General features: G+C 37.7%; 1 protein-coding gene across 4 annotated transcripts in view; it reads right to left on the bottom strand.

The window, feature by feature from the left end:
- Positions 1-13,235, bottom strand: part of LOC139693498 (reticulon-4-interacting protein 1 homolog, mitochondrial-like) — a 51,768-nt gene that overhangs the window by 36,287 nt on the left and 2,246 nt on the right. For all 4 annotated transcript variants that reach the window (XR_011702055.1, XM_071591680.1, XM_071591681.1 and 1 more), the window contains exons 3-7: positions 9,466-9,700; positions 7,158-7,318; positions 5,417-5,572; positions 2,756-2,924; positions 1,691-1,877 (exon numbers count right to left, since the gene is read on the bottom strand). Coding sequence is in view for 3 of the 4 variants with exons in the window: in XM_071591680.1 (XP_071447781.1) it covers positions 1,691-1,877; positions 2,756-2,924; positions 5,417-5,572; positions 7,158-7,318; positions 9,466-9,700 (908 nt within the window). In the remaining variant the exon portion in view is untranslated. The remainder of the gene's footprint in view (positions 1-1,690; positions 1,878-2,755; positions 2,925-5,416; positions 5,573-7,157; positions 7,319-9,465; positions 9,701-13,235) is intronic.

Here is a 13,235-nt window from a genome sequence, read left to right as displayed (position 1 = left end):
TGGAGAGCTAATTCTGATGCATCAGCCCTGGATACTAAGAGGATTACTACATCTATTGATATTTGGCTTTCCATCAGCTTTTTCAGGGTCATGACAGCAGAGTTTAGACAATGCCCTGAGTCCAAGATAAAGAGTCAACCTGCAGACTACCAAACAGGCATAATACCCATCAAACAATCTCCCACCACTCTAAAAGATCCTTTCCACAAAAACCAAAGAACCAAAAAAGGGAAAAGAAATAGCGAAAGAGTACTGCAGAACCTTATAGGGTTCCTTGAGTTGTGCCTTTGGAGCCTTACTGTACTACTCTGAGGGCATCCAGATAACATGGTGTGCTGAGGGTACCCAGGCATAGACACCCTGCACCCAAATCATGAGTTATGTACTATGCCAAGACATTAATTAGGCTACTATGGCAAAAAATTAAAATCTTTGCATTTCAACTGCTGATACTCATGATTACCTACATACCAATGTTTACAATTTTTTTGTTTATGGTCATGAACTGTTGGTATATACAAAACATATTTAAATTTTTGGAGTACCAGTTTCCCACAAATGTGAGAAACTGGTACTCCAAATAATTGCCTCATAATTACTAATTTTTTTCTTTATTCGATTGCTAAAGTTATGCCGGAGTCATAGAGAAAGGAAAGGTGATTCTCAACTTTTCTGCCTCCTCGAGGCCTCGAACCTTTCATACTCTAAGATTAGTTTTATAACCACTAGCCTCTTTGGTAAACAAATTCAGATAACTCAATTTTCCATCATCTCTCAAAAAATGCCTTAGATTAATCCTTTCACCTCAAATTCCTTTGACTAGGGAACAAGGTGGGATATTAGCAGAGAATTATTGTAGAATGCATGACTGAGGCACAACTCAATAGTCAATCTAATGAAATAATCCATTGTATTGCCCAAGTAAAAGTTATCATCTTAATGTGCTCCAACACAAGGGTCCTTGTGGATGCCCCTCGCAGGGTACCACACTTATCTGTTTAAACACAACATGGATTGAGTTCCAGTTAAAGTGCATTTTTCAACCTAAACTGTTTGACGTAATAATTGATTCAAGCATAAATTACAGTAAAAAAAGAAAGTTACATTGCCTCCAATAATTAATGACATAATAAATTTATCAGAAAATGAGAAGCATGACCCATAAAGACTTTCAAAACAGTCCAATATATGATGTAAGATTAGGCACTGCATCACTTATCTGATTTTAACTGGCCAGATAGGAAAATTTTCAACAAAAATGTCACCTTTTTTTTGTGATTGACATCATGCAGGAGGTTTTGAATATTCTCAAAATGAAAAGAATTTCTACACTTGCATTCAGTCTAACTGGTATTATTGAGATGTATATACCTATGGTTTAATGATTCATGATGATTTTGTCTTTTCAACCACAGAGTATTTTTCTATGGTAACTTTAATGAGTTGTGTAATATTTTAAGCAGAATCACCTTACAAATAATGACCATTAACTGAAATGAAAATATTTACATGACCAGGTCATGAGGAATTTTTTCATGCATAAATGTCCACACAGGACACCCTGGGACCTTGGTGTTCACCGACGCATCGGATATTTGACTAAGTACTGGGAAGTGATTCTTTTTTTCTCTTGCTTAATGAATTATAAAAGTGCATGCGTTGGATACTTTTCTCTTTTAAGCCAACAGACCTCTTCTTGTCAGTGTTCTCTGGTCCCAGTTTGGCTCCCACCGTGGCTGCCTCCCACGCGAGGCATGCAGCAAACGGCACAGTTGAAGCACCTTCAAACCCAACGCCCCTGGGCTTATGCGCCACTACGGTGCCCCACTTGCCCGTCGCAGAGGCCGCCGATCCCTTATCATCACCACCCTTCAGTCCTGAGCCCCAGGGTTGGAGAAAGAGTGTATTTAAGAGAAAGCAATTTATGATCAATGTATCTTACAGTGCTAGCACAGAATTACTGACAATGTTCATTCATCAACACAAGATACTAAGACTCCAAAAAACATACTTTCTTTATCACTGCATAGCAGGGATGACCATAACATGAGAGCAAAATCACTACTCATTCTTGAACTATAACTACGGACATACAACTAACTATAATTTTTTGTACAGAAGTTCTATCAATTTTGGTCTCCTTCTTGAGGAAGGTGGCCATGCCCTTGTACTCTCCTTCATTATTCAGGAACACATAACACTCTTTAAATAAGACCTGGCCAACCATGACCCAAGGACTACCTATGGTCTGGCATGATACATTTTTTTTAAATGTGCACAATGAATGAAACATCGCCCATGGAAATGTACCACATCACCAAATGAGCCTCTGAAACTATTTAAGTATGCCAGGTATGATTTAAAAAGCGCATAACATATCAATTAGAGACAACTCATTGTATTCTAAGTGATGAAAATTGCAAATTTTGCAGGTTATTCTATTCGAATGCACTAGCTTGAATTTATCTTCAATTAGAGAATCATACATTTGATAGATAGATTTATTCTCAACATTTTGCAATGAATAGATGGAATAAATTTATTTCAATAATTCCTTCCATGATGCATTATTCTTGTATGATCATTTACATTCAAACGTTGTTTCACACACAATTTATTGTTCCTGAAACTTCCATTACCCTTCTTTTTGGTAATGTCTTTGTATATATAATCACACGATGTGCAATTCAGCCAACACACGTGCTTGTAGAGGGGGTCACTTAGTATTTCTCCAGAGGGAGAGGGAAAAGCTTACCTCGGAGCATGATTAGCTGTGACATGGAACCACCTCCGGGGACCCATGGTGGGATGGCAAACCACACCTCGTCCCCAGGCAGGAAACCTCTCACCCCATCACCCACTTCCAGCACCACACCTGCCCCATCTCGACCCAGCACCAGTGGGAACTCAGAGCCTGAGATGGTCTAGAGCACCAGCCGGGAAAGAGAGGGAGGCAATGACAGCTCACTCAAACACAATTTGACATATTATAACATTCCCTATTAACCTAATCTATGTGAATTCCCACAACATAAAATTGCCAAATATACCTGTACGTACATGTATCTTACACTCCATTCTCCATCATTAATAATACTACCTCCATGAACATGAAAAGAACGATTTTGCAAACCATGTTCGGCCTTAAGGTGAAAGGGGAGAACTCCAAGTCTGTGCCTGCTTTCATTCTTCCAGCCTCACCATAAAGTGTATTAGGACCATCACTTTTAACCTAATATCAAACGTCTAAAACAACTTTCAATGCGGCACTTAAACAATGGCATGTAATTTTCACTATTCTTTCTTCATGTAATTACTTAACACAAGTGTTTTAATTTTAATTTATAAAATTAGGAATGTGATACAGATTAAATTAATACTTCCAGATATGTTGTAGGAGTCAATAGCCATCACTCAAGTATTAATGGTGAGTTATTTTTTTTAAATGTACCTAACTTTCTATGCTTATTTGAGCATTATATGAGTAACGGAGATATAAGTTCTATTAAAATATGTGATTTTAACTATGCATTTAGTTTTTCACAAACAAAGTGTAAAAATGCTGGTTTCACTATTTTCGTTAATGACAACATGGCTTTGGATGTACACGAGATAAAGGTACCCTATAGTAATGAATTATGCATAGAATGTGTAGCTTGTAACTGGAAATGTGATAATCGTGAAATTGTTTTACTTGGGATATATTGCTCTCCCTCTAGTGATATCAAATGTTTTACAGAAAAGCTGAATCAATAATTGAAATTATTGTATCCTCCAGAGAGAACTATTATTCTAACTGGTGATTTTCTTTTAGACTCAGTCCAAATCAGAGCTGTGCGATTTTTTTGCTTTGTATGACCTGAAAACGCTCATTTCAGAGCCTACTAGAGTTATACACACATCCAAAATGCAAACTGACAATGTACTTGAAATTACAAATTACAATCCTTCAAAATGTACTTCATATGTACCTGATTCAGGACTGCCCGGCCATTATGTTTTGGCACATACACTAACCCTGGACAGATCCACACTAACCATCAATCAACCAGACAGGTTTATTTACAAAAAGCTTTATCCTGGGAGTTATATTGAAAGTTTCATCAATGCATTGAAAAAAGAGAATTGGGCAGAAGTCTACTCAGCCAACTCTTTTGAATCTAGCTTCAACTATTTTTACTTGAAATTCTGTTATTCATTTGATTGAGTTATTCCAGCAGTCAGAGGGAAAGAAAATCATTTGAAGTATAGAAGGAGGAGGAGGCCTTGGCTGTCCAATGACATCATTGCCCTCTCAAGAAAAATCAAGGAAAAAGCTAGATTATGTAAATTTTCAAATACCCCTGATTTGAGGTCAGATTATCTCAAAATTATCGGGCAAAAAAAGAGATTGTACAATGACCATAAGCTACTCATTGCCAATAATAAAACCAAAGAAGCATGGAATATAATAAACAAGTCAATTAGCAAACCGGTATATAGCTCAATTCCTGATGTCCATGATAGTTCTGGTACAATTATAACTGAAGCCAAACTTATTGAAAACAGAATGAATGAAACTTTTTCAATTTTTACAAAAACCCAGGGAAATATTCCAATGTAAAAACAGTTGAATGCTCATCACTGTAGCGTCCCAGAAACACTATCGATATCCCAGTAATCATAAAAAGGTGTTAGCCTACCTACAAAAGAATTCTAAAAAATTTTCTGAAGCTGGAAAATACTATACACTGTCTGCTGGACAAAGAAATATATTATATTATTATTATTATTGACAACAGGTGATAGATTATTTAATTCCAAATTGAAACTCAGGAAGCTCCTTCTAATGAAATGTTATTATTCATTCAATGAAATTTCGAATTACATGCAGTTTATATTGCATTGTGTTTTTATTACTTACTTCAATGCATATGCTCTCTTTTAAGCATTTTCATAGTGTCAAAATATACCTGTATTTAATACTTTTCCGTGCATTTGACGACTCCTATACCTATATGATATGTATGGTCAGTGGACAATGAACATCCTACTATTATATTTGATTTTTGATCACGGTGACATTTTTTTAAGTTGTAAATCAAACAGAATTTTTCATCCATGTTCACAGAAAATTGGCACTATTGAGTGTTACTCACTCTTTCTTCCACTATGCACATTTATCCCTTGTTGAAAAATAATAAAATAAAATTAATATTAATGATATCATAAACAATCAGTTCACATCAATTCCAATACATATTTCAGAATTCATAAATATTTCATTCTACAAGCAAGTTAGTGATGTAACACACTTCCGTGGGTCTTCCATTTGGAATCAAAGGTTCAATGATGAGCAGGTGCACATGCACCCTGCACTTGCCCCAGGAATGAACATGCTATGAGGAGAACAGAAGGGACAGAGGAGAGCACTTACTGGATCATATTTGCCAAGGTGTCTGCGCAGCACCCGCCCGTAGCCACAACACACCCTGATGTCAGCTGGGTCAACGGATGCACACCTCACTTGCACAATGATCTGGTCAGGCCCTGAGATTGTTGGGCAGGGGATGTCCTCGGCCATGGTCACGCCCTGGGAGCAGAGGGTGATATAAAAGATGCAAGAGTGCAAAGAGCAGTCCCTGGGGCAGGAGGGAAGGGGTCATGCATTTCCCTCCATTGTCTCTCTCCGTTGCATACACACTTCACCAGCTAGAATACATGGTGCATTTTTGCTTCTCATGAAGAGGGAACAATGCAGGGCCTACTCATAATTCTGAAGAGAGTGAAGTCACAAAACAAAATCCACACAACAAAGCTGCATAGTGTGAGGGGTGCATTTGATGATGATGTAAGGTTGGGCATGATGCTAAATATATGGAAGCTTCACATGAATAGAGACTAAAAGTGAGTGTTACAGGGTTCTTTGATAGACTCAATGTATTTGATTTATACATTTTGCATGCAGGAACCTAAAGTCTACCTTCTGGAAAAATTAATATCATATAGATTTAATGCAAAACTGTAAGAAATAATTATAACACCCAATTATTTCTACTACTGATAACTTTTGGTAGTCTCCATATCATCTGGCATTACTGAATCTATATTCGGACACAGACATTTCTGAATGACTCTTAAGTAGAGCACTTGATAGTTATTGATACCAATGACAATGCTTTGAAAACCTATGTTCAAAGTTTACAAATTATTACACTGGGGGGTCGAAACATAATGGGAAGTGAGACCCAAGAAATAAATTATCCAACCAATACGAATTTATTTCGAACGCACAACATTTGATCACAAAAGTAGAAATAATGTGCCACGTCTCCCTCAGCCATATGCCCATCAGTTATTTGCCTTTATATCACTTTCCACAGTGACACAACTGCTCTAGAGAATACCTTAGGGTTAATATGTCGTTGAAAACCTTGGCATTACGCTGATGTAATTTTTCCGTGAATTTCCAATTCTTGTTAAGTGCTCCAGTGTCCTAGAATCCAATCATACAAGTACCTACATTTCAGTTTGGCAGGAGAAAAGATGGTCTTGCACCACATATCTAAAAGTGGGCAGCAGGTTAGCGCAAACAGATACACAAGACTTCCAGGGAGGGTGGTTACATAGGCAGCTCTCTGAGAGTACTTCTTTATTGTCATCGGTGTTGGCTTCTTAAGTCTTTGAGAGTGGCTCTAAGGGATAATGCCCACGACCCCATCACTACCATTAATGCACCTTAAAACATTGTTTTTAGCCAGAAGCATGGCTGACAAGACTCCACGTCCCATCAGAAGGCTTTAGGTAAGTGTATGTGCATTTATAGGTTTAACTTATTTTTCTCATTTAAGGATTTTTCGTAGTCATTGTGAACTCAAAGATTTATATGCTGTTGGAGAGTTCTAGTGCCCACCTAAACGAAATGAAGCTATATCATTTTTTTGATTCAACAATCCATTCAAAATAAAGAAATTCCACCATAAGCTTAATGAAAGGAATCACCCTACTTGTGATCAGGCATATATGGTACATGAATGAACCAAGAGTAATGCGTTTTGTTCAGTCCACAGATTTCAGAGATGAATTGATTGAATCTGGTTTCAAGCACGATCTACCAATTGGAACTCAAAACTACGTAAATGCTTGAAACCTGAATGGAAAAACCTTTGCTTACGTACATCGATCCCGTGACAGTCTCTGCAGACGATTGCTCGCATGCCAGGGAGGCGAAGGTGCCCAATTGCGAGTCGCTTTCGTCCAATTGTCATTCCCAGGCTGAGTCCAAGGAAGCAACCAGAAATAGCACCAAGGCAGCACCACTGAAGGCGAGGCCCTCCAACTGCAACCATCATAGAAGATTTCACACACCACTCCTTCTGCCTGGTCAGAGTATCTTAAAATACTCTTGATATGACTCACACATCAGACCTGACTTGGAGAAGATGAATAGTACAGGGTGCGGCAACATAACTGCCTTTGTTCCTATGCAATTTCACTTGAAAAAAGGAAGTTATGCTGCCGCACCCTGGATATGCTGCATTGCCCTGAAGGAGATACCTGAAGGATTACCACCATCATGAGATAGTGGAAATCCTTCATGACGAAAGAAGACATTTTGCTTTTCCAAATAGAGTATTTTTATTATGACCTAGGTTTCATTACGGTGGAGCATCTTCAGGTATGATTACGCTGTAACGAAACCTAGTTTGCAATTAAAATACTCAACAGGAAAACTGGAAAAGCAAAGTATCTTCTTTCAACAAACTAGAACATATTTATGAAATTACTAATTAGGCAACATAAAGCAATTTAAAAATGTATAGAAAATGTATGCTTTTTCTCATTAGTTAGACCTGAGTTCTATGGTTTGATGATGCTCAGTGAAGCCTAAATATAAATACTAATTTTCATGCTAAAAAAATGCAGGAGATGGCAAGACAGTTACTTTAATCGAGTCATCGGCTGAAGATCATTCAAATGCAGAAATTTCAGGGCTACAATCATTCACCTTCAGTGGGACTCCAATATGGAGCCCCCTCGATTTCCCAGAAATTGTGTAATAAGAGGATGCTTTTGTAGCTAAACTGATTTAAGCAACCCAGTGGAAATCGAGGAATCCAGGGGTTGCAGTCCCAGTCAAAGTGAATGATTTGTACACTGAAATTCCTGCACCAACTTTCACCATGGTAGCCTTTTGACAATGCATATCCTCACTCATCTTGTTTCATCTGGCCAATGGCTTAATAATAAGCGGAAGCCTGACACAAAAGAGATTTTTGTAAGAAAGCCCTTAGAAGCAATTGTCATATTCCTGTCTGGCTTAAATAGTTTTAAACATCTGAACATTCTCATTCATACACTCCCTCATAATGAGTGTGAGGTATATTGTCATTTACTTCTAGCAGTTGGTACCTAGTTTTCTTGACACTAGTGAACTTCAATTTTAGATTGTTTAGAAATAATGTTCATAATTATCTCTGGTTGCTACAGTATAGGATAAAGCAGTGTATAGCGAGGGGATCTGCCAAATTGGATAATGTAAAATTGACAAATGAGCACATCAATTTACAAAAAATCTGGAATGGAAGCCCACCTAGTGGCTCAAATGCTTCAAACCAACTTAGAAAGGCATGCACCATGATCTCATTATTGATGAGAAATAATCCTAGCCTCACACCAAACTGTGAGGTCAACTAATAGTGATGAGAAGAGAGGGGAACCCTGATGAAAAGACTTGTTTCCCTACTTCCCAATGCACACCACAATTCACAGGCAGGGAGGGACACTAATACCTCTCCTTTCCAGTTTAATACTCCTCCCTCTCCTTCTGCCCTGATTTGGTATAGATTCCAAGCAAAATGAAACTGAGAACAAATGAAGCCGAGAAAATGTGTAATGCACCTTGCAAATTACACTTTCTTTTAACAAGGCCAATTATAAAAAAATACTGGGTGAAATCAGAAAGGCATTTTAATTTTATCGATAAACATATTTTGATTTCATTAAGTGATAAATGAGCAGGTATCATATATCACACATTTTCCACTAAATACTACAGTACCATGCTGATTTAATAAAAAAAACTGCATATCCTAATCATTGCATTTTTTTCAATTAGTAAGAATGCACTCAGTTTTTACAAAAAAGCTCCTTCAGTTAATTCATTATACATTAAAAATTTCCAAAAATGCTATGATTCTTTCAGATGCATATGTGCACAATTAATAAGTGGCTTTGACAAGAATTTTCCCTCACCTGCTGTAACTTTTATTTTGTAGAAGATAAATAATTTGAGATGACAGATTAAAACATTGATGAGATATGAACATTCAAAATAAAAATTCTTTAATATTGTGGAGTTTCTAAACTGAGGAACAATGATTATTATTGGCAGTATCATGTTTCACCCGGAAATCAACTCTTGCCCATTCATACATACTTGAGCACAGCACCCAATAGTAGAGCAGAGCCCTCAATCAAGCTCACCTTCAGTGAGCCAAATGTGTCTCATCCTCTGCAGCACCTCCTCGTAGTGGACCTGTGAAATGGACTCCTTCATGTTCAGGTAGACAGCCAGGGACCAGGCATGCAGACGCAGTGCAGTCTCCCTGACTGCCTGCGCCCTCTCGCTCTCCCATGCCCCATTCACCCACGCAATGCCATTCTGCAGGTGACCGCGCAGCAGGACGCAAGTTGCATCCAGTGATGACAATGCACGGATCTATAAAAAGTGCATCATTCATCCACTTGAGTTGATGATGGTTAAAAGATATCCGAAAACCAACATCATGCTCAGCTTGCATGACTACTTCACTAAGAGGCAGTAAGATCACTTTCATAGTCATCTATTACTAAGACCAAGTCAACTTTTAAAGGAAACTGGAGATTTCAATAAAATATGCAAATAACCTATTTTCTAAAGACAGATGTTAAAAGAAGAAGATACTACTATGCCAATATATGGCAAGAAATGCTTAACTTCAAGTTTTTTGAACACCCATGACCAGTACAGCAAGTAAATTTTTAAGTGTGATTAAATGGGGCATTAATTCTGACAAGATGTCTATACCTACAGGCCTGAATTGATGATACATATCCATCTTGTTTAGGTATGGGGCTCCTGTCCAGCGTACTGGCATTTTTTATATATTTTAGCCCTAGGGCTCTTATTAGATCTTCTATTGGTATTTCTATGTTTGGTTGTGGTTCTTCAGTGTACCTTATGTGTTATAAAGAGCTAGGAAATGCTTGTTAAACACCAATAAAAGCTTGATTGGTTGATCATACATCTCAAAAGTAGAAGGGTTAATGCAACATCTAGATTTCAAGAGTTTGAAGGGAGGGAGATGCAGAAAGGGGGGTGGTTAAGGAAGAAAAGTGACCAGGAGGAGAGGGAGCAGTTAATTTATGCACCTCCCCTCCCCCCTCCCATGCTGGCCTAAATATTTATGGCCATCAGGTCATAGATTAAGCCCATCTGGGATATTTCAATCCATGCTCTTTCTCACCCAGTGAAATAGGCACACAAATGTTAGCAAATACTTCATGTGAGTGCTCACTGAAGGAAAAGAGAAGGCCACTGAAATATCCCTTGATGAATTCTTCTCTTGCCACCAACAGTGGTGCAAGGATACATACATGAATTGAGAACTTAATGAAGGTATATAAAACCCTGGTAGCTATATGGTATTATGCTATCTAAATTTCTTCTACCTGGATGAGAAAAGAAATGAATTCAGACGGTCATAAAAAAATCACTGATTTTGACATTGTCCATTAAAACAAACACTGTAGGGACTTTGTATGTAATATTTCATGGTTTGCCATTTTTTCTGTGATCAAGTAGTTATAACCTGAATAGCAATTGTCTGAATAGTAACATCGTCCAGGATGCAGCTGAGGTGCAGATGGGAAATTGGAGTATCATCATGCAAATTTAATTGCAAATTCTGGAGCCATTTCAAAGGTCTGGGTCAACACTGGATAATGCTTTCCTGAGCTGAGAGTGTAAAATATAGAGTGACCTCTAGTCATGTATTTTGTTTGGGCAGGGTGGCCCATTGGATAGAATGCTTATGCAGACCACCAAAGGATCATGAGCTTGCTTCCTGGGTGAGATTCCTCTGCACTTGGTGTTCTTGGGAAACTGCAGGGGGCACAAGGAAAGGATCTTCCGCCCCACCTCGTTAGCCTAAATTTTACAAGCAATATGAGAACACTAACCTAACCTATAAAGCCAACAATCAAGTTGATTATTTTATCATTTAAACTTATTTGAATTATATATTTCTTGCAAAGGTACCAGATTTCATTAATTACCAAAAATAATTACAAAATTCCAACCTAAGAGGTATCCTAGGGTATACTCCACAACACGAAGAGTGTTCTCCATAAATGCTCAAGGTTACCACAGTGAAACTGGTTCACGGTGAATCAAGCTAAGATTATTTAAGTTAATCACAACAGAAATTTTCCTCATGGTATTAAATTTACATAATCTTACAGAAACTGTATTCTGAATACATTTCAATCTTTTAGGTCTTGGTAAATCTGATTCATAGCTCTGCTGTCTATTGTCCCAAGTAATTCCTGAATCAAAAGATTTATTTCAGGCTTGTGATTAAGTGTTATTAGGAAACTACAGACACAGCAATAAAAAAGCACCCAGTCAGCCTGATGTGCATTTACTTCTAATCCAGTAGCACAAGTGTTTACATACAATGAAACCTTATGAGAACAGAGAAGTACTCCACAGTAGTTACCTTTCACAATCTTTTTTGTAGAATAATTTCCTGAAGTTGGGGTCATGGTCAATTTGTTAATACCTCAATGATTTATTTCTTCTACCCATCAGATGCATAATTTGGTCTCCGCATGAAGTATTTTCTGTTTTGAGGATGCATGGGATGGGAAATGGGTGATGTTTTAATATATATTTGAATCGCCATAAAAATTATCTCACCTAATTGAGGGAGTAAAATGAATTCAAAGTGAATCCACTAATGGTAGAAAGATGGTTGAGGATGAAGATTTGTACCAGATACATGACAGTAGATTATGTTGCACCCTGGATCAAGTAAGAGGTGCAAGTTTCCTTACTTAGACAATTCCTAGACAATTAATAGACAATGAGACAGAAAAAAGAAAGTGAAGGTGATCAATACTGTTGGAATAGATAGTATCCCTGGAGGATCACTCAGGGGTTTTAGAAAATAATAGTCAAGTGTCTTGCTTTAGTATTTTTATCTGAGGAATTTGATCAGAAGACTTTACTAAGTCTCCAACCTGAAAAAAAACATCATTCAAATAAAAGTAACGTGGGATAATATTTTTAATTTTACACAAGGAAAAGTTAGTACATGTACCATTGACATAAGCACAGGGGGGACTTCTGAGAACTTGGGGGGTAGCAACTATACATCCACACAAATAAAACATCAAATTCAAATTTTCTTCCCAACCCACATGTTAATCAGAGAAAGATAACCTTCATCTTTAGTTGGACCTCTTCCATATTCCTTTTAACTGCTGGCCGCCGCATACCCTGCTCTCCTCTCTATCTTTTGCCCTTCCAAGCTTTTACTCCGACAAAAGTCACTTTATACTTCCCTCTCAAGAGCCTCTTTTCAAATCCTAAAATTTCTCACATAAAGGCTTCATTCTCAAGTTAAAAAGTGATGTTAAAGAGAGACCGTAGTTACCCTTGATACTTTGCTAGGCCAAGCCACAGAAACTCCACCCCCCTCCATGATTGTTGAAAGCCATCTGCTATTGAAAATATCCATAGGGTCAGACTTTGGAATTTGGGGCCTCTCAGGATACCAGGGGTAAGCAAGCCACCAGAAAAATTGTAAAAAAACATTACACTATCCAAAACAGAGAATTGATGAGCATGGCCTGGCAACCAAAATAGATTTAAATAACAAGCTGGGTTTTTGAGGGGGGGGTGCATGTGATTAACAACACTAATGAAAAATTAATAGCAAGGATTGAATAGATATCATCAAGATTTATTTGCTACCTTCATGGATTATAAGACTGCTTTTGATCAACTGGGGAGGACAAAGTGAATGAAAGTATTAGAATATGAGGCAGTAGATAAGAAAGGAATTAAACAGTGAAACAGCAGAAGATAGAAAATTGGGACAGGTAATTATTCAGGAAATTCAGGTATTCAGGAAAGGGGCTAAAAAGTTTGGCCCGTGCATTTTAGCTCATATAAAGCAAGATGGGTAATAAAGCCATGGTAGGTCTAA

Source organism: Hetaerina americana, unplaced genomic scaffold (genome assembly GCF_022747635.1).
Source record: "Hetaerina americana unplaced genomic scaffold, ioHetAmer1.1.p SCAF_5, whole genome shotgun sequence".
NCBI classification, from domain to species: Eukaryota; Metazoa; Arthropoda; class Insecta; order Odonata; family Calopterygidae; genus Hetaerina; species Hetaerina americana.
This window is presented reverse-complemented; position numbering and strand designations above follow the sequence as displayed.